Raw genomic sequence first — 25,575 nt, 5'->3', positions numbered from 1 at the left:
GTCAAGGGGGGGGATCGACCTGGGCACTCCCCCTGCGGCTCCGCCCCGCGAGAGAGCACAGGTAGTAGAGTTCTTCTCTCCAGCCACAGGGGACCCCCCGGGGACACCCCTCCCTCCCCCCCCCGCCTCCATTTCACAGCACCCGGCGGGTCAACGGGGCTGGGGCTGTTCCCGAGCCGCCTGGCCCCGCCCACGCGGCCCCGCCCACGAGCGGCGCCCAGTCCCCGGGCTCGCGGGGCCCGCCCCGCCCCCCGTCCGCCCCTCTCGGCGCCCCTCGGGCCAAACCGGCCCCGGGCTGCCAGTCGCTGCACGGAGCTGTGGAGCTCGACTGCGTTTCCCGGACCAGACCCGCTCTCCCGGAGACCCGTGCCCCCTGCCCGGCCATGGAGCCTGCCCCCGACGCCGAGGAGGCGCGCACCGTGCGCGAGGCGCTGGGCCGCTACGAGGCGGCGCTGGAGGGCGCGGTGCGCGCGCTACACGAGGACATGCAGGGGCTGCAGCGCGGCGTGGAGCAGCGCGTGGCCGAGGCGCTGCGCCTGGCCGGGCCGCTGGCGCGTACGGTGGCCGAACTGCAGCGCGACAACCAGCGGCTACAGGCGCAGCTCGAGCGCTTGACGCGCCAGGTGGAAGCTTTGGGCTTGGCGACCGGGATGGCCCCCACGCCCGGCACGCCCAGCCCTCCGCCCGCGCCCAGTGTCCCGGACCGCGCGCCCCGCCTGGGCACTGCGCGCTTCGCCAGCCACGCCACCTTCTCGCTGTCCGGCCGCAGCCAGGTGAGCCTTGAGAAGCGCAGGCGCGGGAGGAGGGCGTCTCCCCTGCCGGGTCCCCTGCCACTCCTAGGTCCCCCAGTGCGTGCGCCTTCGGGGCTGAGGGCTACCCGCCACCCGCCGCTGCGACTCAGTCGTGGGGGTCCAGCCACCATCCAGAGAAGCGCCAGCTTAGCCTGCCCGCTGCACCTGTCTCGGGCCCCCTCCCTTCTTTGCATCAGGGTCCTGTTTGCCCCGAGTTCTACCCGCCTGTTGCCACTGTCCTTTGGCAGTAAGGGCTTGGGTGCTGAAGTGCAGCCCCTTGACTGTTCAACACCAACCAGGGCCTGGCTGGTGTGTTGAAATGGTCAGCAACTCCCCCCCAAACCCCCGGCTCCATTGCGGTGCCCCGAGTGTTGCCGCTTCACTGAGGCCTGACGGGCGGTGGGGTTATTGATTAACCCAGGTTGAGAACTCCAGCCCCTGGGGGGAGGGCGGGGGTGGATGGGGGGGGGGATGCGGTTTGTTGGGGTGCACCAGGGCATTTGGGAACTCGCAGGGGGTAAAGCCTTACCATAAGGGGAAGGGATGGGGGAACCATGGGGAGCCAGCCCGGAGCAGTCTAAATTTCTGGGGTCAATGAACGGCCGCATGGGGGTGGGGCAGATGCTGGTGTGGACCAGTCACTCCCTTGAGCGTGGGCCTCCTGGAGTGGCAGGTTAGAATGTTCCCATGGGGTGTGCAGTGGCCCTTAGGTGGGATCTTCCACCCTGCCCAGGCATGTGCTGCGGGGTTGGGTTTCCAGGGTCTGAATAGTCTGCACCTGCTCTCCCTCCTTGGTTCAGTCCATTAGGCATTCAGATGTCTTATGTGGGCTGGGCTGCACCTCCAAGAGCCTGGAAGAGAGGGATCAGATTTGCTCCTGGAGGCCCGAGACCCAGTAGTACCAACAGTCGGGGCAGCCAGAGCGGATGTTCTGCCCCAAACACGATTGTCCCATCCTAGTGGGTGCCCCGGGCTGGTTTTATGCTGGAAGCCTAGGACCTGCTGCTGCTCGTACAAGAAGTGGTGTGTGGACTGTGCCTGGAGTCTCAGGCTGAAAGGACTGTGTGTGGAGGGGGGAGCTGTGCAGGCCCCCAGTGCTGGGCCAGGGGGCCAGGCATTGCCCAGGGGGTAGGATAAGTTCTTAAACACGCTGGTGGGAGAGTGCGCCCTGCATGACCCACGGCTCCGTGTGAACTGTCTAGAAATATGGATACACTTAATTCTGCCCCAGGAGCAGGACCACTGCTTGGTCATGGTATAAAATCACCACTGTGAGCTCACACGTGCCTCATAAACTGTGTCATCGGCTGTTTCTGAGGTTTTATCTTAACACGCATTTGCTCCTTGTTTGCTCATGGAAGCAGCTGTCCATGTTTTAGAAAAAACAGTCCCAGACTCCTATATGAACATGTACGTGAATCCGTACACACATGTGAGAGCAGTCTGTCCCGTCGCCCAGGTTTTTTCAGTGGGAATTGGCCACTAGTCATGTGGGGTGAGCGAGTCCTCTTGGTTGTGGGGGTGGTGGGTGAGAGGCACCGGGCAGGGGAGGGAAGGGCTCTCTTGGTATCCAGCAAGCTCCCTCAAGGATGGATGGAGGGCTGGAGGGTGGCTGGAGACAGAGTAACTTCACTGTGACGGTCCACGGAGAGAGGACGGCCGTAGATGGGGTGCTGGGGGTGGAGGGAGGGCCGGGGCCACCTTGGAGGCCAGGTGAGGTCGTCTTTGGATGTGAGCGGGTAGGCAGAGGGCACGGCCCTGCAGGAGGACTCCTGGGTCACAGATCTGGTGACCTCCCGGATCTGGAGATGCCGGGTCCGTTTGGGTTGTGTAGAGGGTAAGGGGCTGTGGGACATCCAGGGGAAGCGGTCCCAGATCTGACGCAGTCACGGATTGGTGTTCTGAGAGTGGCCAAGGCTGGAGGTTAGGGAGACATCAGGGCAGAGCTGGCAGTTGAAGCCCTAGAGTGGGTGGGGTCTTTGGGGTGGCCGTGCAGAAAGAGAAGGTGAGGCCAGAGCTCGGGACAGAGGCCGAATTGCCGCCAGGGAGCTCGGAGGCCCTGGGAGGCCCAGTCTTAGACATTGAGAGAGGGGAGTCCTTCTGGAAGAAGGTGGGGGTCAGCCGGGATGCTGCAGCCTGATGGGGGATGAGGATGGAGTTGGGGGTAGGATCTGGACTTTAGAAAAGCCTGAAGGGAGGGGGAGATGTAAGTGTAACTGAGCACTGGGGGTGGAGGGTGGTCGAGGTCACCAGTGGGGTCAGAGGCTCCCCCTGCCTGACCAAAGGCACTGGTCCCCACTTCTCCTGCAGCCCACCTCTCAGCACCAACCCTGGCTCCCAGCCAGTTGCTGGCAGGGAGGGGTGCTGTGCAGAGGCACATCTTTGCTCGTGGGCTGTGACCGGCAGCTCGCGATCAGGTGCTTGGTCATAGACAAGGAACCGGGGCCCCAGGGCAAGACCGGACAGTGTCACAGCTGGGCACTGGGGCTGTCTTGCCTCTCATACTCCTGCGTGTGCGTCACTAGGGCATCTGGGCGTGAGGCTCTTATCCATGCAGGAGAGCCAGCGGTGGCGGTGGTCAGGCAGCTGGCCAGCTGGTGTTACACTGCCCCCCTCTGCTCCAGGCCATGAGACCTAGAGACCCTCTGTTGAAACCCTTTTGCTTCCTGCCATTTCAAACGGGACTGCGAGGGTCGGAGGCGGGTCGTATTCCGTGTGTACACAGGCCCTAACTCAATGCAGAGCTGATCTGGTATCCACTTGTGAGTGCACAAACCTTGACCTTGCTTGGTAGTGAGTAGCCAGGGAGGCTCTGGGAGGAGGGGGAGGGCAGAGCCGTAGGCCGGGTGCCATCAGAAAGGACACCCAGTAGGAGGCCTGAGACCCTGGAGCATGCAGGAGCTGCTTTGGGTGCATTTGCTATAAAGCCTTGGGGACTTTCCTCGTATTGAAGGGTGGTTGGTGCAGCCCCATTGGGCCCCTGCGCTGAGCGGTCTGGGGAGTTATAATAGCGACAGCAGCCCAGTCCGTTTCTAAGAGTGTCCACAGAGCCACGGCTGTGGTCTGGCTGGGGCCCTGCAGGGGATGGCAGCAGCTTGAGGCCAGGCCTGGCCCAGGAGGCTGTGCCAGAGCTGGTCCCTGGAAATGGCCTCAGTTGATTCAGAGCCACTGGGTCCCCATGTCAGAGCCAGTGGAGCCCCTCAGAAGTGACTGCCAGGAGCGGCATCGAGGTCCAAAGTGAAAGAAACCAGACTGGCCTTATCTGCCTTCCTTTCCCAGACACTGTGTGATAAGAAAGTTAATCGCTGTGGGGAGAAGTTTGGATTGAGTCTTTAAAACCTTGGTGTGAGCAAGGAGGAGGAGGGCAGGGCAGCTGGCTTAGGGGCTCAGGATGGGGTTCTAGCCACATATGGGCTGTGCAGGGCACGCCAGCGTGCTCCCCTGTCCACACGCCAGCCCAGGTCGGGTCAGAAGCACCGAGAATGGCTGGACTATTATTCCTGCCCTCACAACAGTGTTGAAAAACCTCCCCAGGAAGAGGGCCCCTGAAATCAGACCCCCCCACACCTCTCCCCCAGCATTCCCGGCCTGGGCTCCCCTTCTTCAAACAAAGCCCAGATCTCGGGGGTGCTAGAGCTGGCTCCCCAGGACCAGTCTCATCCCCAGGGCCCTCGGTGACTTCTGCCCTGACCCCAGCACACAGAGGTCCCCTCGGCTCCCTTCCCTGTGGCTAAAGCAGGCAGCACCCACCAAAGGAAGACCACTGGGGGTGCGTGCCGGGGGTCCCATGGGTGGGCTTGGGCATCCTGGCCTGGCTCTGCAGTTGAGGGGCTCAGGTCCCGCAGGAATAATTACCCCACCCTCCCCTGCCCCACCCCCTCATCTGGCTAAGACGGGGGGTCTGGCTTCACAAATTCGTCTGGAGTTGTCCTTTGCCTTTGGAAGGCATGAGTGCTTTGTGGACAGAGCCCTGGGCTGGGGTAAGAGACCCAAGCCTTAACCCTGCTGCTGCCTTGAGTCAGGGGGTGAAGTTAGGGGAGACCCCACCCCCAAAGCTTGGGTGACGACTGGGTTGGAGGCCAGCCTCCCAATAGCCCCTTGGTCTGAGGCGTGGGCAGAGCCCTTTCCTTGGCTGGGCAGCGGTTCCCAGCTAGAGTGAATTAGTCCTATCCCCTTGCCCTCCTGCTTTGCTGGGAGACCCCTTGGCAGGAATCCAGCTGGCCCAGCACCCACTTCCTGTCTGAGTGTGACATCTTGTCCTCTGGGGCATCATGGGGGCGTGGGGCTGCAGCATCTAGGGGGCCCCCTAGAGAGACCACATTCCTGGGAAAGGTTTCACCATCACCTGAGGCCTCCAGGCCCCTACCTAGACCTGTAGAACCCGTTGGACCAGAGTAGGGTGGGGGGAGACACAGAGCCCCCACAGCTGAGGGCCCTGGAGACAAGCAGAAACTGGGGTTCAGGATGGACTGGCTGTCTCTCCTCCTGCTGCTGCACTGGCTTCAGGTTAGGCTCTAGGGGTGCCCCCGACTCTCGGGTGCCAGGACACGCCCCAATTGTTCCTGTGAGTGGGCCTGGCCCCTCTTGCTCCATCCTCCTGAATGGGACGTTGAGGGGTCACCTCCTCTCCAAGCCTAGGCTCCAGTCCTGTCCTCTCCCACATCGCCAGGGTCCCCGCCCCACGGAGGGTCCCCTCGCTCTGCTGGAGCTGTTCTCTTAGCCTGTAAACGTTTTCTACATCTTCCATCTGGAAGAGCCCCTCAAACCCCTTGCCCGCCCCTTGGGGCTGAAGTTACTGCGTTGTCTCCATCTCTCTGGGCTTCTCCTCACGCTGTCTCCTGCCCCCACCCCCACCAAGGACCTCTTTTTTCGCTAAATCCAATGGACCTTTTTATCTTGGCCTTCTTTTCCTGGCCCCGAGGCCGCCTTCGGAGCCACTGACACGCCTGCCTCCTCCATGCGCGTCCACCTGCCTTTCTCAGCATCCGTCTGGTTTTCTTCCTCCCCCTCTGGCCGCTGCTGCTTATTTCCTCTGCAAATGTGGTGCCCTTCCCAGGCCCCGCCAGCCCCCTCCCAGCTCTGCCTCTGCTGTGCTCTGGATGCGAGCCCCTAGTTCGTCTGTGGTTTGACCATCCTTCCACTTAAATTTGAGACTCAAATGTCCAGCTACCTCCTGACCTCAACTGCCTGATGCCCCAGAGGCACCTTACACTCATCCTGTCCCCAATTGAAGTCTTCTTTTCCCATCAACCCCACCCCCCGATGTCACCCAGGCCCAAAGCCAGGCTTGGAAGAGGTACACGTCCCCCTCCCTCCAACGTCCACTTACTCCCCCTAAACCTCAGAGTCCTTTTTGTCCTTCACTCTGTCACTGCCCCATCTCTCCTCCCTGGGTCCCCAGTGAGGCCTTGTGAGGTGACTGGCCATCTGGCCACCCCCGTCTCTGCCACTGTCTCACTGGCTTCTGGAGGATGCTCATAAAACGCAGAGCTGATGACCTTCCGTTCCTTCTTGTCCAAGGAGTCAAGTCCAAGTTCTTGAGGCTGGCACCTTGGGCTGTGTGGTGCTTCTCCAGCCACCAGATCAAAATGGTGCTTTGATGTCCATCCGCTTTGGCAGACGCTGGTCACTCTTCTGGGAATGGCTTCTACCCCCCATCCACCTGGCTTCCCCTAGACTGACTCAGCCACCCCTCCCCCGGGAGGCCCTCCCTGACCCGCTGGGCTGGCTGAAGTTGGTCTTAGGCACGCACTCCTGCTGGGTTGGCACCTTCTGCTCGCGGTCCTGGCTCCCCTACAGACTGATCCCCCATGGCGAGGTGGACACCTCTTGCAATGGTTGCAGTGACAAGCTAAGCTGTTGGAGGCCAGGACAGGGCCTTTGTCACCTGGGAAGCTGGTCGACCTGGGGGCTGGTCTGGAGGTGTCTCAGGAGAGGTACAGCCAACCTCTCAAGCCACCCATCGTGGGCTCTTTGTAGAGCCCCTGATAGGGGGCCGCCTCTGTCCCCTTCTTGCCAGGCAGCCCCCACCAGCCTCACAGATGCCCTGGGCCCTCCAGCCTCCCTCCCTGTGAGAAGGTCAGGGCCAAGGTTGAGGAGAACATCCCTCCTGGCCACAAACCTCAGCCGTTTGTCACTGTGTAACCTTGGACAGCACATGTCCCCTCTCTGCATTCTCAGCGCCCATCTGTATAATGGTGTGGCAGCAGCCACCTGGGGAGACAGAAGCAAGTAGGGTTAAGTGGCATGCTCAGAAAAAGGGCCTGACGCTTGGCCCTTGATCTCAAATGGTAGAGGCTTAGCAAAGCCTGGTCCCTTATCTCAAACAGGGAAGCTGAGACCCAGAGAGGGCAAGACCTGGCCCAGGTCACACACAGCCAGGATGCCAGGTGCCCCTGCTGGCCCTTGGTCTTGGCTCTCGCTGTGCAGTGCACCCGCCCCCTTCACTGCTGCAGCCCAGAGGGGATGGGGGCGCCACGTGAAGCCAGGCAGGCCCCTGAACTCTGGACATCCAGGCAAATCTTGCGACCCTGCAGCCAATGAAAAGGCCTCAGCGTGAGGGCTCCAGGGCCCCTTGTTGGCCCAGAAGGACCTTTTATCGCTGGGTTTGGGCTGCTCTCATACAGGCAGCCCCTCGCACAAGCAGGGCCCAGGCTCTTCCAACCCCAGGCATCTGGTCCAGCCTAGGGCAGGGGGTTGGGCCACCTCACACACTCTTTTGAACTCCCAGTCTTGACCTTTGTCCCTGTATTTTGGGGGGTCTGGGATGAACCCAGTGGAGGTGTTTGCTTCCCAGGAGCTCAGCTGCTGGGGCTGCGTCCACCTCAGCTTCCTAAGTGACCTTGGCCCATCATTGTACCTCCCAGGGGCTGTATCTCTGAAAGCTGAGTGTTGGTTGCCCTGCCAGAACCAGGAGGGGCCTGGGGGAGTGACTTGGGGGACAGGCAGCTGGCCCCCGCGGACTGGACCTCCGTGGTGTTTGTCTCTCCACAGAGCGTGGATCAACATGACGAGGCCAGTGGGTCTGAGACCAGAAGGACCTCAAACTCGTGCATCTTCGAGAATGGGCACCAGCCTGGGGCAGGTAGGGGCTGAGGGCAGAGCCGGCCCAGCTGGGTAGATTTGGGATCAGGGCCTCGGTCATGCATCTGCGCCCGGCCATCCTTTGCCTGGGACAGGGGACTCGAACCCGAACCCCAGTGAGTGGAGAGACAGCCAGGAGAGCAGCCTCATTCAGTGTGCAGTAGACTTCTAAACACAGAGGGAGATGAGCGATCTCAGCAGATCGTGAGCTTCCCCGTTTCTGGAGGAAGCAAGCAGGGGCTGAGGAATCAGCCAAGCCCTGAGCAGAGAAGGAAGTGGACTGATTGGCAAATGTCCATGAGAGAAAGTTGGCGCCAGTGTCAGCTCTGGTTGGAGCCACCAGGCGTCCCCAGTAGGAGGAGGAAGTCAGGGAGGCCTTCCTGGAGGAGGTGGAAAGGGGGCTCACAGAGGCCAGAGTCCTCCTGGGAAGGTCTGAGGCCCCTATCGATGCCATGGCTGACACCCCACCCCATCACATGTTCCAGGTCTTGGTGATGGACCCCCAGAGGCTCCCCAAACCATCCCAGCACCAGAGCCCCCCAAGCCTCGCCCCGTGAGCCTGTCCTTGCGCCTGCCTCACCAGCCAGTCACGGCCGTCACGCGCGTCTCCGAGAGGTTCTCTGGGGAGACCTCGGCCACAGCTCTCTCGGCCACGTCTGCTGCCAAACTGGGGAGCCCCAGCGAGGCCACCACACCCTGGACTCCCAGTCCCAGTGGTAGGAGCAGGAGGCTGTGGCCTCAGAGTGGGAGGGAGGGCAGGGGTGGTTGGCAGGAGCCCAGCACCGCCTCCCCCAACCTGTCACCGGGACCCCCTCCCTGGCTCTGCTCCATCAAATGGGGCCCATCTTCCCTGACTCCTCTCACACAGATGCTGTAGCATCATCCCCCATGGAACATGACTGGATTTTACTGCAGGTCGAGGCTGTGGTTAGAAGGCGGTCTCCTACCCCACACAGCTTGGCCTGGTCCCCTGGGCCTGTGGTCGGGACTCAGGGGTGTGTCCCGGGGTAGGGCTGTGGGGGCTTCCAGAAGGAGGGTCCAGAAACAGAGAGTTTGAGGGAGATGCAGCACAGGAGGCCCTGGGCTCTGTGCTCTGAAAAGGCGGTGAGAACATTTTAAAAGACCACTTTTTGGGGCCGGGCGGGGGGAGTTCCCGTTGTGGCTCAGAGGATTAAGAACCTGACATAGTGTCTGCAAGGATGTGGATTCGATCCCTGACCTCACCCAGTGGGTTAAGGAAGCTGTGGCATAGGTCACAGATGCAGCTCAGATCTGTCGTTGCTGTGGCTGTGGCGTAGGCCGGCAACTGCAGCTCCGGTTTGATCCCCAGCCTGGGAACTTCCATATGCCATGGGTGCAGCTGTATTTTTGGCTGCGCCCACGGCATACAAAAATTCCCAGGCCAGAGATCGAACCGGAGCTACAGCAGTGACAACACTGGATCCTTAACTGCTAGGCCACCAGGGAACTCCTAAAAGACCTCTTTTATGTCATTGCTCTGTGTTCCTGGCAGCCGTTCTCCTCAGCTGTTGGCCGAGGCAGGGCCAGCTTATCCCCGGGGTCCTGCCTGTGCCCCGAGTGATGCTGGGTAAACGGGGCCGGGTCAGACGAAGGGAGGTAGGGAGGGGGCAGTGGCGGCCCTCCCTGAGCCCAGGGTTTCCTATTTCTCTCCCTCCCTTTGTCCGACAGAGAAGAATTCTTCCCTCTCAAGGTCTTTGTCCACGCTGACAGCCAGCAGGAACAACGACAGGTGAGTCAGGGCCCCTGTCATCACTCCCCAGGCAGCGTTTGGGCTTCTCCTTGGGCCCAGGCTGCCCAGGCCCCTGCAGGAAGCTCCCAGGCTGACTCTCCTTGGCGCAAGGATCACCTCCTTGCCTTCATCCGTCCTGGCTGGGGCCCCGCCGCCAAGCCCAGTGCTTCCTGCCCGTGGCTGAGAAGGTCCCTGGAGAGGCCCCTGGGCTGGGGCAGGTCTGCCAGGGCCACCCTGTGGTCCCAAGCTGCCTCCTGGCCTGTGGTTGTCCCCATGCTCCACCAGGCCCACTGAACTGTGATCGGAGCAGGGGCTGGGGGTGAGAGCTGGCTTGGAGAGTTGTGACTTTCTGGTGAACTGTATGATGGGGGAACAGAGGGGATCTTTTTTAATGGTGGGGAGGAGGCCCGGTCCTAGTGGGCCTGGTTCTGGGTACACCTCCTGCAAGGAGCGGGGCCCCTGCCTGTCCCAGGCATTGACACCTGCCAGGGGGTGATTATGGCCAGAGAGGGGGCCCACCACCGGCCAGGCCTGCTGTGGACAACAGCTCTGTTCAGAAGACCTGCAGAACCAGTTGGGCACTGGAGCAAGGGGTCCTTCCTCTCGGCCTGCAGCCCCACTCGGCAGAGTAGGGTCGGGGACCCGGGGCCTCTCTGAGCTAGTGACGGTCCATCTACGTTCCTGACTTGGCAGTTCCCTCCACAGCAGCCCACCTCTGGTGACGCCGCCCCAGTCGCCCCCATCCCCGCAGCCGCCAGCCACGACGCAGGCCCATCGGCAGGGGGAGCGTCGCCGGGAGCTGGTGAGGTCGCAGACTCTGCCCCGAACGTCGGGGGCACAGGCCCGGAAGGCGTTGTTTGAGAAATGGGAGCAGGATACAGCGGGCAAGTACGGATGCTCTCACCACATCTGCCCCCGCAACCCAGATCAGCCTGAGCCCCCAGAGTAGATCAGAACCCAGACTAGGGTCTGGCAGGCACAGCAAGGCCAGCCCTGTCCTGCTCCCCCAGGGCCATGCCCTCAGAGGTGGCCTCCAGGACAAGACACAGGATCGGGCTGACGACGGGGCGGGCTGAGGGACAAGTGGTCCCTGTGGTAGGGAGGAGAGGCTGTGGGGCAGGGAGCCAGGCCAAGCCTGATGAGAGCCCAGCCCCCTCCCCCTCGTCCCCAAGCGGCCCCGGACGCCCTCACACCCACCTTCCCCACCCAGCTAGAGACGTCGTTTTCGGGGTATGACTGGGGAGACCAGAGGACAGTCGCCGGGACTCCCAGCAGGAGCTGGGAGGTGACACAGCAAGACCCAGGGGTCCGCTGGCCCCCATCACAGCTCAACCCCCCCTCGTGCTAGAGAGGGGCCCCCCTTTGCACATTGATCCAGCCCTCCTGTCAGTGGGTAGTATTGATGCCTCTGGCGTGTAGGGTGCCGCCCAGGCCTATGATGTAGCGACCCCTCCCCCAGCCCCAGCTCCCAAAGCTCTGACTTGAGTGACAGGCACAGACCCAGGAAGTGTCCCACTGACCCAGAAAACCTGATCGTGGCCGTTAAGGCGTCTCCCTGGGGCCCAGGGAAGGGAACCCCCTCTCCAGGCTAGGAAAGACCCATGGGGGCAGCCCCAAAGGGAGGCCCAGAGGAGGGGTGGGAAGATGGAAGTGCGGAGGGCATTCCAGGCAGAGGACAAGGTCATAGTCCATGCGGGCTCAGGTCCACTGCCCCAGGCTCGCCAGTGCGAGAATAAACAGGAGGCTGGAGGGGGGCGAGTCCTGCCAGACTCCATCATGGGCAGCCGTGCCCTGGGATGCAGGGCTCATGCCTGGATATGGGTGTGGGGTCAGGTTGTGTGCTACCTGGAGGAGCAGGGCAGGGGCGTGTTCTCGGAGAAGAGGGCAGCCAAGGGGCAGCCCCCAGCCCCCAGCCCCCAGCAGGCCTGCCCTCTCTCTGCAGGGGGCGGAGTGAGACCCGGGCAAAGCTGAAGCGCTCGCAGAGCTTCGGGGTGGCCAGTGCCAGCAGCATCAAGCAGATCCTGCTCGAGTGGTGCCGCAGCAAGACGCTCGGCTACCAGGTGAGCCAGGCCCGGCCCGGGACCCCCGCCAGAGGCTGGAGCAGGCATCACCCTCCCTTCCTCCCCATTCATTCTCATTCCCCTGGCCAGGCAGGGACCCTAGGCTGGGGCGGAGGGCTAGGAGCCCCAGAGACTCTGCCCTCCCAGGCTGTCTCCAGCGGCCAGCAGCTGGTGCTCGGAGTCCCGGGAATCCCATGCTGGGGCCTGAGCAGACTGTCTGGTGCACCCAACGGGGTGAGGCTGGCGATCAGGGCTTGTTGCTGAGCTGGGTGAATGGGGCGGCGGGGGGACAGTGGGAAAGGGCTGGGAGGCCCTGCGTGAGGGGTTGTATCCGGCGGGGAAGCTGAGACGGGCACCGTACCCCCTCACCTCCCTGCGTTGGCCTCACAGCACGTGGACCTGCAGAACTTCTCCTCCAGCTGGAGTGACGGCATGGCCTTCTGCGCCCTGGTGCACTCCTTCTTCCCCGACGCCTTCGACTACAACGCCCTGAGCCCCACGCAGCGGCGGCAGAACTTCGAGCTGGCCTTCACCATGGCCGAGTGAGTATGCGTGTGGTGGTCCCACCGGCCCGGCCCAGTTCTCCCTGGTGTTGAGCACGGAGGCGGGTGGGCTGGGAGCAGCCGTCCGCAGAGCTGGGAGCCTTGAGGGCTGCCCCCCGCCCCCCCACCCCACCCCGCCTGTCGCCTCCTGTGCAGATGGAGAGGCTGGCCAGGAGTGGGGTTTGCCTGGACCACCTGGCACTCAGTGGTATAGCCGGGCTTTCCTCTTTTCATGCACCTGCCCAGAGGCTGGCAAGACCAGCCACAGACAGGGCGTGCGGGGCAGTGGAACAGGGTCCCCCAGGGCCCTGTGCCTGTCCTCCAGGCTGGTGGAGAGATGTGGTTGCTTGGGTGAGTCCCAGCTGCTGATGAGCAGGACACGGAATAATAGCTTCCTGGGGGACATGGCAAACTTCTCCAGTAGGTAGATGTTGCTTCTCTATATATCATTCTAGTATTTGTATGGAATTGCCTGCCTTCTTAAGACCCGCTCATGGGGGAAGATGGGAGGTGGCGTGGGTTATTCTGGGGTCAGGAGGCTCTCAGAGCCTCCTGGGATTGGTTATAGGCTGAGGGCTACCCCTGGGCATCAAGAGGGTGGCAGAAATGGATGTATCACTCAGGGCCCTGGGGGAAGCATTCACACTGAGTAAGGGAGGTGAGGTTAACAAAGGAATTCCTTGCAGGAGTGTGGGTAGGAGCGAGGGGTGAGCCAGGGGTGGAGAATAGCTCTATGGAGAAGGCGGGCTGATGGGAGCTGTGCTTTGGGGACAGGGCGTGTGACCGGTTCACAGTGACCTGGCAGGGAGGGAGCTGAGGGAGTAAATGCTCTGCCCTCACCAGGGCCTCCTGTGAGCTGAACAGAAGCTGAAGGGCAGGGGAGCCTCGCTGTGGCCTGTCACCGCCCCCACCCCATACACACAGGGCGGGCACGGGGCAGAGATGGGGGTGTTAAGGGCTGCCTGCGGCTGAGCTTCATGGCATTAAGGGGAAGGCAGGAAGGCCTCCCCAAAGCTGCATTTCCCGTCTTTGTGCCTGGTGGGGTGAGCCACCCCTGTCGGCGCGTGCCTGACTTCCTTCGCATCTTGTTTGTAGCCCCGATGCCTGAGACGCGGAGCCGTTCTCAGGTGCTGGTTGAGTTATAGGAGCCTCCCTGCAGCCTCGCCCCCCACCCCAATTCTGTCCTACGCCGCAGCCAGGCCCGGGAAGGGGTTGGCGCTCACAGGGGTTGGCGCCCCGTCCTTGGTACCGCCAGCCTCGCCCATCTGTCTCGCTCTGCCGGCAGAAGGGGGACCGGGACCGAGGCTCAGAGCAGCTTGGCCTGAGCTGTGGGAGGACTGGTATCCCCCCCTGTCTCCGTGGACGTGCTGGACCCTTGGCCCCCTTGGGGTCAGAAGAATTCCTTGTATACTTTAAAAGCCTTCTCTTTCTTGGCTGCTTGGGATTAGCTGTCATCCTAATTGCAGAAACAGCTTAGGATGGAGTGTGTTATACAACCAGTTCCAGACGCCGGTGAAGTCGAGCCAAGTGTAACGGCCCGATGCTGGGGAGGGGGCGCCTCCCCCAGGAGGAGGCCCAGATGCCTGGAAGCCTAGAAAGGGTGACTGTCAAAAAAGCAGGCTGTCACCAAGTGTAGGGCCAGGGCTTGACGTGGGCACCCTGAGCCCCAGCCGGCTGGGCGAGGCCACGCTCGGCTGACAGAGGTTTTCTCCATCAAGTCCACTGGGCCAAGTGGTGCCAGCTCAGTCCCTGGTTGCCTTGGTCACCCTCAGCCCTGGGCCAGGCTGGCTGCGGCAGGGAGAGGGGGGCCCTGAGCCCCTGGGTGGTGGCCCTGCACTCGAGCTTGCCGGGAGCACAGCTTCTCTTGGCATCCAGAGCCGGAGCAATCCGTGGCCATGCTTTCCCAGCACGAGGTTTGAGCTCACGGATTTCTCCAGACACCAAACAGATGTTTCTCCTATCCCCGATCTGGGGGCAGGAGGGGGCGCCCGCCTGCCTGCTCAAGTTATGCCTCCCTCCTGCCTGCCCAGAGCAGACGTCGTGGACGTCAGGGTGAAAATTTGGCCCTGCAGCCCCAAGGCCTGAGCTTGCTCCCAGCCCTGGGAAAGGGAGGGTGGTCCCCAGGCCCCTGAGATGAGTTCTTGCTTTTCTACTGACTGCAGGGGGCAGGGAGGGGCGCCCACAGCAGGCCCGTGTGGGAGCTCAGCTCTGAGTCTGGGAAGGTGCCTTGCGCCTGAGTCCTCCAGGAGGTTAGCGCACAGGTACATGGGGGAGAGGCCTGGGACTCGGGGCCTGCCTGCCTCAGCCTCCTGGGCCTCAGCAGCGTGGCTCATCTGGTTTCTTGGACAATAAGCAGGTTCAAAAAGCTGTAAAGAAAGTACAGGGACACCTATACGAAGATACTGGCTACCAGTGTTGGGTTGGTTTTTTTTTTTTTTTTTTTTTTTTTTTGGCTTTTTATTGCCGCGCCCGCGGCATAAGGAGGTTTCCAGGCTAGGGGTCCAATCAGAGCTGCAGTTGCCAGCAACAGCCACAGCCGTGAGCCTGCTGCAAGCCAGGTCTGCAACCTAAACCACAGTTCACAGCAACGCCGGATCCTTAACTCACTGAGCGAGGCCCAGGAATGAACCTGCGTCCTCATGGATATTAGTCGGGTTCGTTAACTGCTGAGCTGGGATGGAAACTTCAGGCTACCCGCCCGTGTCTTAACAGTCCTGAGGTTTGCCAGCAAAAGCCAGGCAGACCCTGGGGGGGTGGGGGGGGCTGTTGCGTGGAGAGCCAGACAGCAGGACGGAAGGAGACCGAAGGTGTGAGTGGGCAGCGTGGGGTGCCCGGAGCCTGGGCTCTGATGAAGGCACAGCCTTTGAAAAGGGAAAGAGGACACAGACAGAGGCCCCAAACCTTAGGTTCACTTCACATCAAAAAGGAGTTGTTCCCAGACCCTTTCGTGAGCAAGGGCCTTCAAAGCACAGAGCCCGAGTCGGGAAACTGTGGAGTCGGAGTGGTTTGTGCTGTTCCTCCCAACTGCCCCCCCCCCCCATTAATTTATGGTCCTGAAGATTCCCCGGGGGCCTAATCTGTGTGAGCGATGCGGTGTTGACAGCAGAGGGAGCTCCCCTTGTTGGACAGGTGTGCAGGGCTTGGAAAGCGGGAGGACCAGCCCGCATTCGGGGAGCCTGACCCTCTGCACCCTTCTCCCCACTTCCCCAGGCTGAGGGCAGGCCGGGGGTGGCCGGGCAGCTGCGGCTCCCGCCTGCCCCATGGGGAATGTATCCTGCTCTCAGGTTACAACGCAGCAGAAGGAGCTTCAGGCTATTTGTAGAGCTCATGTGTCTCCAAAACCAGATAGGAGACTCCCCCGGGCCCTGGCATCCCGGGCTGCATTTAGAGAAGGCTTAACCAAATAAAAATAACCCTGCAGCTACCCCCTCCAACCACCTCCAGGCCAGCCGTGCAGGTCACCATAGGGAATAGAGGAGAAAACCCTCCAACCCCCTTTAGCCGCACACAAGGGAGGGCGACGTAAACTCATTTCCAACTGGTAGTAGGCAAACGCCAGCTCGGGTTCTTGCCCTGCGGTGACCTTTGAAATCATTTGCACTTTCTCCTTTGGGCAGTTATTCCGTGCTGTTGGCATCGTTTCAAACAAGCTGGTATGATTTTCACAAAAGCAGTTTTGTTTTCATTGAAAAGGCCGTCGGGGCCTCTCGTATTTTGGGACCAGACTGTTTTTTGAAACGTCAGTGTTGATCCTCATTTTCCTTTTCTCATCTCACAAGCAGTGTCCACAGCTTCTAGGAATCTTGTCATTATCACCGTGGCTGGGTGGAGTGGGGTGGGGTCCCCTGGTGGTTTGCTGGGGAAGCCAGCACCTGGCCCACGGCTTCCTATCTGGGGGTGGGAGGGAGATGCCAAGGTCAGGCCTTAGCGTCCATCCTGACAGCCACCCTGGGCGGGGGCAGGGCTGTCATCCCGGCCCTGGGAGGGTGACGCCACCTCTAGTGTGAAGAAAGGGGCAGGCAGCCTCTTCTCTCTGTGCAGGTTAGACACCATGTGGAATGAGCCAGCAATTCCATGAAGAGGGCTAGAGAAAAGCCAGAACCAGCTCGGGGGAGAGGGTCCCTGGTATCCTTTGGGGGCTGTGGGGTGCAGGAACCAGACATAGCCAGTTTCAGGGAGAGACATGGATGTGCAGGTTCCTTTCTAACAAGTAAAGGGCTCTTCAGTGGGGGGAAAATATTAGGTTGAGAAATAGCCTTGTGGGGCCAACAGGTAGAATGTACCAAGCGGCCAGAAGGCCCAAGAGACGTGGTGAGGGCAAATGTCTCATGGCCAGAGCCACGTGCAGAGGGATGGGAACTGTCCCTGGAGGAAATTAGGGCCCCCGCCCTGGACCAGGAGGTGAGCAGGAAGAGGCAAGGCCTTCCCCCAATGGCTGGTACTGGCGAGAGGGTGTTTATTTTTTATTTTCTGCTTTTTAGGCCTGCACCCGCAGCATATGGAACTACCCAGGCTAGGGGTCAGATCAGAGCTACAGCTGCCGGCCTACACCACAGCCACAGCAACGCTGGAGTCTTAACCCACTGGGCGAGGCCAGGGATCGAACCTTCGTCCTCGTGGATGCTAGTCAGGTTTGTAACCTGTTGAGCCACAAGGGGAACTCCCAAGCAGCTGTTTAGAAAGTGACATTGCAGTTCTCTTCCAAGGTGGAGGTTTAGGGTTCTGATGCTGCCCTCATATTCTGGGGGATTGCCAAGGCCACTGCTATCGGAATGAAACCTGGGCACTTGTGCAGAGCTGGGAGCTTCTGAAGGCAGCCCTGGGAGAGAAGGGGGAGGGAGGGAGCTCCCCGTGCGCTGCGGATATCAGATGCTACCTGAAAGCTGGCGGAGGTGAACTCAGGCCCTGGCCTCCCCAGGAACTCGGAGTTTGAATCCTCCTCGACTATCAACAAAGCACCTTTGTGTGCGCAGCCTTGTCGGAGCACTGGCTTCTCTGACACAGCCCTGCCCAGCCCGTCCTGGGAGCCAGGGTGCCTGTTCATCCGGCCAGAACCACTCGCCACCCCACAAAGCTGTTGGACTCCCTTGCAGGCCGCCTGCTCCAGACCAAGGGGGGAGGAGGCCGTGGGACTCAGGGCGGATCGTGTCTCACCCTCACTGTGGTTTCTGATAGGAGGCTTGGGGTCAAGCCAGCAGCACAGGTGGGGCCGTGCTAGTGTTACGGCGCTTGCCTTTGGAACACGCAGGCCAGGAGCCGGTGGAGACTGGTAGCAGTTGCTTGGGGTACAAGGCGTGTGTCAACACACCACCTCCCAGCAAGAACAAGGCCCACGGGGAGCAGAGGTGGGAGGCTGATTTTCTATCAAGGAAATGGCATGGAAAAATGAAGTGATGGGCAGATCCAAACCCGCATACTTAGAGTTCCCACTGGACCACCTTACCCTGATGATCTACTCTGCTGTTTCGATCGAAGCATGATGATAAAATCAGCAATAGTACGGAGCTCCCTGGTGGCTCGGTGGGTTAGAGATCCAGCTTTGCCACTGCTATGGCATGGATTCAATCCCTGGCCCTGGAAATTCTGCATTCCATGAGTGTGGCAAAAACAAATCAAAACACCCTGTATAGCACAGGGAACTGTATCCAATCTCTTGGGATAGAACAGGATGGAATATGAGAAGAAGAATGTATATATACGTATGGTTGGGTCACTTTGCTGTACAGCAGCAATTGACACAATGTACATCAACTATACATTAATTTAAAAAAATCTCAGGTCAGGAAAAACAACAACCAGCAACAGTAGTCATTGCCAATGTTAACTGAGCTCCTTCTGCGTCCCACACACCCTTCCAGCGGGTTTGCGTAGCTCATGAATCCTCCCTCCCACACCCCTGCCCTGTGAAGTGGCTGTTATTCTGGGGGCGGCGGGGGGGGGGGGGAACCCGAGGGGCCCCCCCCCGGAAGTTAAGTGTCCTGCTAGGAAGGATGGAGCTGGTGGACGTGACCCTCGTGCACTTACAGAGATGGGGGCAAAGAGATGGGGGACCCCAGAACTACAAGAGACCACACAGCCGTGGAAGGAAGGACACTGATGATTGGACCAAGTGCTGTCATTTGGGGCCTTTTGCTTTGGCCTGATAAGGTCAGACAGGCCACATCTTGAGCCCAGGGGGAGCAGCATTGCTGGGCTTTGCAGAGAACCCCTGCTTTTACTTCCCAGGGCAGCGCTAAGATGCCCAGTGCTGTGTCCCATAAAGACAAATGCTCATCTCCCCGCCTCCACGAGACCTTGAATCCCGGACCTTCAATGCCCCCTCCCATCTGGGAACAGAGGAGGGAACAGTTTTGTTTTTTCCCAGCCCCAGTGAAAGGCCCCAGTTTGCACAGCATCTCCACTGGCAGGCCACAAGTTAAACCAGCATTTCCCAGAGCATGAGGCCCAGGGCCCTTTGGGGGCGGGGAAGGGGTGGGGGGTTGCATGCCTCACAAGATGGGTTTTTAAGCAGTTTTAAAATTTGAGTTGTGACCCTCGAGTAGATAATAAAATCAGTCTAGTGCTCATGACCAGCATTTGGGGAAAAAAAAAAAAAAAAGCGGGGAGATAAACAGATGAAATATAGAGAAAATATGAGCTGTAGAAAGGGTTGGCATTTTTGTGAAACTTTATTTCCACGTATATGTATTTGTGTGCTGACTCAGGATGAAAACGCTGTGGGTCATGGTTTAAAAAAAAAAATTAAATCCAGTGATCTAGGCCTACAGGTGAATTTATTTTTCACTTCATTTTATACTTGTTTTTAGTCTCGGCCGATTTTCTGTATCCTGCTGATATACATTGGATTTTTTTCAGTGAAATTTAATTTTGGAACTCAGTTTCTATTAATAAAACCAGTCTTTTGATGCATACAGATCTGATGAATAAAATGACATTTTTAGGAGCCCTTAATTTAGGGAAACCTGAAAGTGCAATTGAATTTCACTGAAGATTTAAAGTCGGTCTGGTTAAGGAGAAACACGAGTCGTGAGGGTGGTTCTTGGATGTGGGATCTCGGGAACCACGGTGTGAGGCTAAGCCACCCGAGAGGCTCTTCGGGGGTTTTGTGAATTCTCTGCTGGGGACCCTGGGAGCCCCCAGCTCTGGCCGGAGTGCCATCCTTGGGCAGGGCAGGCTTCTGATGGGGCTTCTGTGTTTCAGGAACCTGGCCAACTGCGAGCGCCTCATTGAGGTGGAGGACATGATGCTGATGGGCCGAAAGCCGGACCCCATGTGTGTCTTCACTTACGTCCAGTCTCTGTACAACCACCTGCGTCGCTTTGAGTGAAGCCCCTTGGGGCTGGAGAGCCAACCCCCGCACCAGGAGACCACGGGGCTGCCTGTGTAACCGAGTCATGATCCCCCTGCCCCCAAGAGTTGCATTCGGGTGTGAGAGCGCGTTTGGCCTGTGCCCTGTGGCTGCGCTCCCCGTTACCCATGGATAGGACTGCTGAGCTGCTGAGCTGCGCTCCCACGCAAGGAAATGTTACCAGAGAGAGACATTGGTGCTAAGAAATTCCTTTAAAAAAAAAAAAAAAAAAAAGCTCGTCGATAGATTCCAGAAGGCTGAATCACACGGTTCCCTCTGCTGAACTGGATCCAGTGGCTTTACAGGGTTGCGTTGATTACCAAGTGGTGTTTTGGTTTGGTTTGGTTTTTGTAATCAAAATACCCAGCGTTTTCTACTTCCTCCCACTATCGTAGGTTCCTTTCCTCCCTCCCTCTGGGCCACTGCCAGGAAACAGAGACGCTTAATCAGCAGCTTGACAAAGAACACCGAAGTCTTGGGAAGAAACCTTTTAATCACTCCCAGGTCCTGGGCAGCAGATGACCTTCAAGTCACCTCGGCTCTCTGGGGAGATGGGAAGGCTCTCGCCTGGTCCCAGAGTGTTCCTGTCCTTCCCAGGGGGCCCCACAAGGGTTTGGCTAAGAATAGGCGCTCGGGAGTTAACCCTTTTAGGGAAGGACTGGCCCTTGGTGCTGCGAGGTCGTTTTTATTCACAGCTCTCTTTTTTAGGGGATTTGCTACAGATATTTATAAGAAGTAATTCCATCTGTATGTACCATTGACCGTTTGTACATAAAAAGCTGTGTGTCACACCTCGCTTGGGATTTGTTCTTTCTGTTGGGGAGATGGAGGGGAGGGGGGCGGCTGGGAATAAGATTGCACACACCTGCCAAATGAAAATCCACTTAAATCCCCACCTTAACTGTTTCTGTGCCAAAAATCGCCACCCAGAAAGTTGAAAAGCCCATTTGCTGTTTCTGCATTTGCCAGGCAGTCCCCCATCTCCGTGTCATCGAAGGCGTGAGGGACGCAAAGTTCCCCACACAGTTCTGTCCCTCAGAGGCTGACTGACAGATCAGGGATCAGCAGTGGGTGGTCCCACACGGGGCAGGTGGGGGAGCCCATCAAGGGGCACTGGTTTGTCTCCACAGCCGTTGGATGGTATTCTTTTCTTTGCATGAGTTTGGATTCTATAAAACCCACAGTCATTAGCTTTTTTTTTTTTTTTAACTTTTTAAGGGCCGCACCTGCAGCATAAGGAGGCTAGGGGTCAGAGAGAAGGTGCAGCTGCCGACCTAACCCACGGCCACAGCAACATGGCACCCGAGCCACATCTGTGACCTGCACCACAGCTGACGGCAATGCCGGATCCTTAATCCACTGAGCAAAGCCAGGGATGGAACCCTCGTCCTCATGGATACTAGTTGGATTCATTTCCGCTGAGCCACGACGGGAACTCCCACACTGCCTTGTTCTTATTCAAGCAGCATTTTCTAATTGGTATGGATTTCAGCCTGGAACTTAGAAAACTTCCTTTTAAGGAGGAATGTGTGTTCTCCGCTCAGGCAGTGGGTTCTAAGCACTCGCCTCGGTGTGCCTTGTGTTGGGGGACAGAGCTCTGTGGGGGTGACGGGAGGAGCAACGCGACAGGGCCCTTTGGGGGTGAGCGGTTGTCTCAGCAGACCTGTCTGCAGTCTTGTTCAATCTTAGGGATTCTCCCACAGGGAGAACCACCCGCTTTCCAGCTCTTTCGTCTCCTTGAGGCTGGGGAAGGTGAGCCTTATTATTATCAGAGAGACAGCGCCTGGCCTGTTTTCATACTGAAGCTTAGGATTCCAAACCTCAAGCCAGTCTGGGAACACAGGGACTCTACAAAAAGCATGCCTATATGTTACTGAGTCTTAGCACATGTTAAACAGAACTCTCCCGAACCGCAGACGTGGCCTTGCACCTCTGCATATAAAACAGAGCAGATCCTGCTGGAGTAAGGAACAGCCCCTCAAACGTCATGTCCTTCAGGTCTCACATTCAAAATAATTTCTAAGTTTTATGGCTGCACCTGCAGCACATTGACGTTCCCAGGGTGAGGGCTCGAATCCGAGTCACAGCTTCGATCAATGCTGCAGCTGCAGCACCGCGGGATCCTTTAACCCACTGGGCTAGCTAGGCCAGAGATCGAACTCAAGCCTCTGCAGCAACCCGAGCCACTGCCGTTGGATTCTTAACCCACTGCGCCACAGCGGGAACTCCCAGACTGAGTATTTTTAAAGTAGGTTCTGTGATGTTCTTGTCTGCGGTTTGGGGGGAGGGGATTTAGGGGGTGTTAAGCCTGATTACCTTTAAGACAAAGCTAAGGGTTCCGGGGTGGGGGCTGGGGGGGTGAGGATGCAAGCAGGCCCCACAATCTCAAGACCTTTGGAAGCCATCGTTTGAGCTCAGGGTTACATGAAAGTTCCCATTCGTGAAATTGGGTTTCAAGTCTCCTTTGACCATGGTACAAATAGTTTCACATGTTTCCTGCCCCCGCCTCAGAGAGTAACTTCTCAGAGCTGCTTGTAAGAGTCTTCTGCTTTTCCAGATAGATTCCTTCACCTGGATTTTGTTAACACATATGAGGTCTGACCACATTGGCTTGTGCGTTTCCGCAAAGTGAACATTTCACCAGAGCCAAGAGGGTTTTTAAGCTTTTCTGACAGCTGATGGAGATTTTTCAGGGCAAGGGAGAGCGTATCGGGCAGGGCTTTCCGAATATGATCTTGTGCTTGTTGGTTAGAGGAGAACGTTCAGGCCAGGTGTTTGGGGAACAGGCTGTTAAGGCCAATGGATTTCGCAAATGTGTTCGAAGCCGAAACCGTCTCAGCTTTCCCTGTTGCAGGGGTCAGCGCGCTCTGACTGGAGGAAGAAGCATGAGGGGGTATTTTATTTTCTGCCATCGCAGGTCTGCATGACTCCAGACAATGGGACGTCAGACAAAAAAAGCTGTGTAAGTTGGGTGGTTTGCGGGGGGACATCCAAGCAACCCAGCCTGCACCAGCCCTGGGTTCTCAAACTCAGTGACAGGGGACAACGCGTTCTGATGAATCCATTATAATCCGTTGAGATGGCCAATTCGATTCCTCTTGGTTCCCTTCTCCGAGCCCTGCTCTGACATCCCCCCATCACCCGCGTCTGCGGAATGATGGATGTTCTCGGGATTATTATCCATTTTATCTCCCCCGCTTTTAAGATCAGGGCTGGGCTTGCTTTTCCAGCCTTTGATCTCTTATCTCTTGGTTCTTGGACTTGCTTTGACAGCAGACAGCCCCCATCGTCCTTTGAAAGAGCCCAGTAAAAATGCCTGGGCCTGCCTCCTCCCTAGACAGCACCAAACAAGAAGAAACACCTGGGAAGGATGGGGCCAAGAATACTCTGCTCTGTGGGGTATCCAGGTGGCCTCTGTGGGTACAAGAAAGAGCTGTCGGAAGCCCTGAATCAGTAGCACAGGTGATAGGGTGGTGACGCCCGAGAGATGACTAACAGTGTTTGGCTCTGTCTTGACTCTCGACCTTGAGTTGATTCGGCTGTCACGTAGGCAACGGGGAAAATGTGTATTTTTTGCAAACCCAGCTTTTAATCACAGGTAGTAAGTGTCCTTAATGTGTTTGATATCTCAGCGGTATGTGCATGGTTGGACCCCTCTTCCTGGCCTCCGTGACCTCATTCTCAGGCTCCCCCCCCACCACCTGTCTGGCTGTTTCTTCTCAGACTCCGCCACGGCCTCTCCCTCTATCCATCAGTCCCCCGTGTTGTGTCTTATGTTCTGTGCTCTGTCTTCTATATCAAGAGTTCATAACCCAGGACTGGATGTCTGAATTGAGTGGTTTACTTTCCTCTCGCCTCTGAAACTGGCTCCTTCTCCAGTGTCGACTACCTCAGCAAACAGCAGCGCGATCCCTACCCATTGTCCATGCCAGGGACCTGAAAGCCACCTTGCCCCTGCCGCACAAAGTCCCCTGCTTCCTATCATGCGTTGTGAACCAGGCATTTGCAAAACCCTTGCCAGTGGAGCCTCCAGATTTCCATTGAATGTCTTGTTTTTTAAACAGTATGTAATGATTTTCATTTCTTCTATTATAGTTGGTTTGCAGTGTTCTGTCAATTTTCTCCCATACAGCAAAGTGACCCAGCCACACACACATACAAATATATATACATTCACATTATCCTGCTCCATCCCAAGTGAGTAGATATAGCTCCCAGTGCTATACAACAGGATCTCATTGCTTATCCATTGCAAGTGCAATAGTTTGCATCTATTACTCCCAGATTCCCAGTCCATCCCATTCCATCCCCCTCCCCCTTGGCAACCACAAGTCTGTTCTCCAATCCATGAGTCTATTCTGTGGAAAGGTTCATTTGTGCCATATATTCGATTCCACGTGCAAGTGATATCATATGGTATGTCTTTCTCTTTCTGACTTACTTAATGTGAGAGTCTCTAGTCCCATCCACGATGCTGCCAATGGCATTCTTTTGTTCTTTCTTATGGCCGAGTAGCATGAGTGGGTGTCTGGGGCCCCACTGTACTGTTGTCTGTTTCCTCCCGCGTAGATTCAGGTGAAACACATATGACCTGAATACAGCCCAGGCGATGGATGTTTCCGCGGCACCACATCGGGACCACAGGCTGCGGGTTTATTGGCCCTGGGAGGGTAGCCAGCGTGGTGAAGGGGTCCACCAGACCTCTCTCTCCATTGCGTTCCCTCTGCCTGTAACAGGTTAGAAATCTGCAGGTGATGCTCTTGAAACTATGTGGGTACCCTGCTCCCCGGCACCTTGAGGATTAGCAATGGATGATTTTGGCCTGAATCTGTGGTTATACTGGCAGCTGAAAAGGGTGAACTTTTTTTTCAATGGGCATATCGTTGATTTGTAACGTTGTGTTTGTTTCCGGTGTAGAGCAAAATAATTCATAGATATATATGTATGTATTTGTTTTTCTCAGAAAAAGCTGCAAAACCTACCCCCTATGTACCTTTCTTTTTTGGTTTTAATTGACAGGTGAGATTGTTTCCTAGAGCTCCTCCTTATCTTTAAAAGACGGCAGCGTGGCCCTCCGCTGTGCAGATCGTTTGCCGTTTATTCAACCAGTCTCCTGCGTAAGGGCATCTAGGTTCTCTCTGGATGTTTTGCTATTTCAAGCAGCGAGCAGCCTTGTGCATGTGCTGCTTTGCGTTTGTGGGGGTGCATCTTCGGGATGAAATCCCAGAAATGAGGTTACGGGGTTAAAGGCTCCATACCTGCTTCGTTAGATGTTGTCGACGTCCCCTGCCTACTGGTGGGGTTTGCTGTCCCTCCGGGATGAGTTCTTCCCAACCCACTGTTTCCCCAAGCGAGTGCTGTCCATCCTCAGAACTTTTGTCAGGCTCACAGCTGACAGATGGTATCAGTATAATTCCAACTCACATTTCACTTTTGAGTAAAGATAAGCATATTCTCATGTTTACGGGCCATTGGTATATCTCTTTCTACGGGAGTTCTCTGTTCAAGTCTTTTGTCCACTTTTTATCTTTTTCCTCCTTGATATATTTTTTTAAATTTTTCCCCTTGATTTTTTTTTTTTTTTCTTTTTAGGGCCACACCTGCAACATATGGAGGTTCCCAGGCTAGGGGTCGAATAGGAGCTACAGCTGCCAGCCTATGTCACAACCACAGCAACGCCAGATCCAAGCTGCGTCTGCAACCTGCAGCACAGCTTATGGCTACACTGGATTCTTAACCCACTGAGTGAGGCCAGGGATCGAACCTGCATCCTCATGGATACTAGTCAGGTTCTAGTCAACGGAAACTCCCTCCCCCTTGATTTTTTTTTTTTTTTAAGCCTTTCCCATGGCACGTGGATGTTCCTGAGCCAGGGATTGAATGCAAGCCACAATGGTGACAACACCAAATCCTTAACCACTAGGCCACCAAGGAACTCCTCCCCTTTGATTTTTTTTTTTTTTCCTGCTGTACAGCACGGGGACCAAGTTACACATACATG

General features: G+C 57.6%; 2 protein-coding genes across 7 annotated transcripts in view; both read left to right on the top strand.

The window, feature by feature from the left end:
• The first annotated feature begins 281 nt into the window (after positions 1 to 281).
• SMTNL2 (smoothelin like 2) lies at positions 282 to 20,362 on the top strand. 6 transcript variants are annotated; one of them, XM_003131889.6, is made up of 8 exons: positions 282 to 773; positions 7,785 to 7,875; positions 8,360 to 8,590; positions 9,564 to 9,624; positions 10,333 to 10,512; positions 11,567 to 11,684; positions 12,075 to 12,226; positions 19,427 to 20,362. In XM_003131889.6, the coding sequence occupies exons 1-8, from the start codon at positions 384 to 386 to the stop codon at positions 19,551 to 19,553; spliced, it is 1,350 nt and encodes a 449-aa protein (XP_003131937.2). In that variant the 5' UTR covers positions 282 to 383; the 3' UTR covers positions 19,554 to 20,362. The 6 variants fall into 6 exon arrangements, with proteins under 6 accessions (XP_003131937.2, XP_005669192.1, XP_013836688.1 ...); XM_005669135.4 differs by having other exon boundaries at positions 10,330 to 10,512; XM_013981234.3 differs by having other exon boundaries at positions 10,318 to 10,512.
• A 2,068-nt stretch (positions 20,363 to 22,430) lies between these two features.
• Positions 22,431 to 25,575, top strand: part of TEKT1 (tektin 1) — a 54,735-nt gene continuing 51,590 nt past the window's right edge. Inside the window, exon 1 of the mRNA XM_005669134.4 lies at positions 22,431 to 22,536. The gene's annotated coding sequence lies outside the window, so the exon portion shown is untranslated. The remainder of the gene's footprint in view (positions 22,537 to 25,575) is intronic.

The sequence above is a fragment of the Sus scrofa genome, chromosome 12, assembly GCF_054392235.1.
Source record: "Sus scrofa isolate SSC_HxYL_T2T_F1_AM1 chromosome 12, Sscrofa_HxYL_maternal_Yorkshire_Landrace_v2.0, whole genome shotgun sequence".
NCBI lineage: Eukaryota > Metazoa > Chordata > Mammalia > Artiodactyla > Suidae > Sus > Sus scrofa.
The sequence above is the reverse complement of the archived record's forward strand: the minus strand, read 5'-3'. Positions and strand labels throughout refer to the sequence as shown.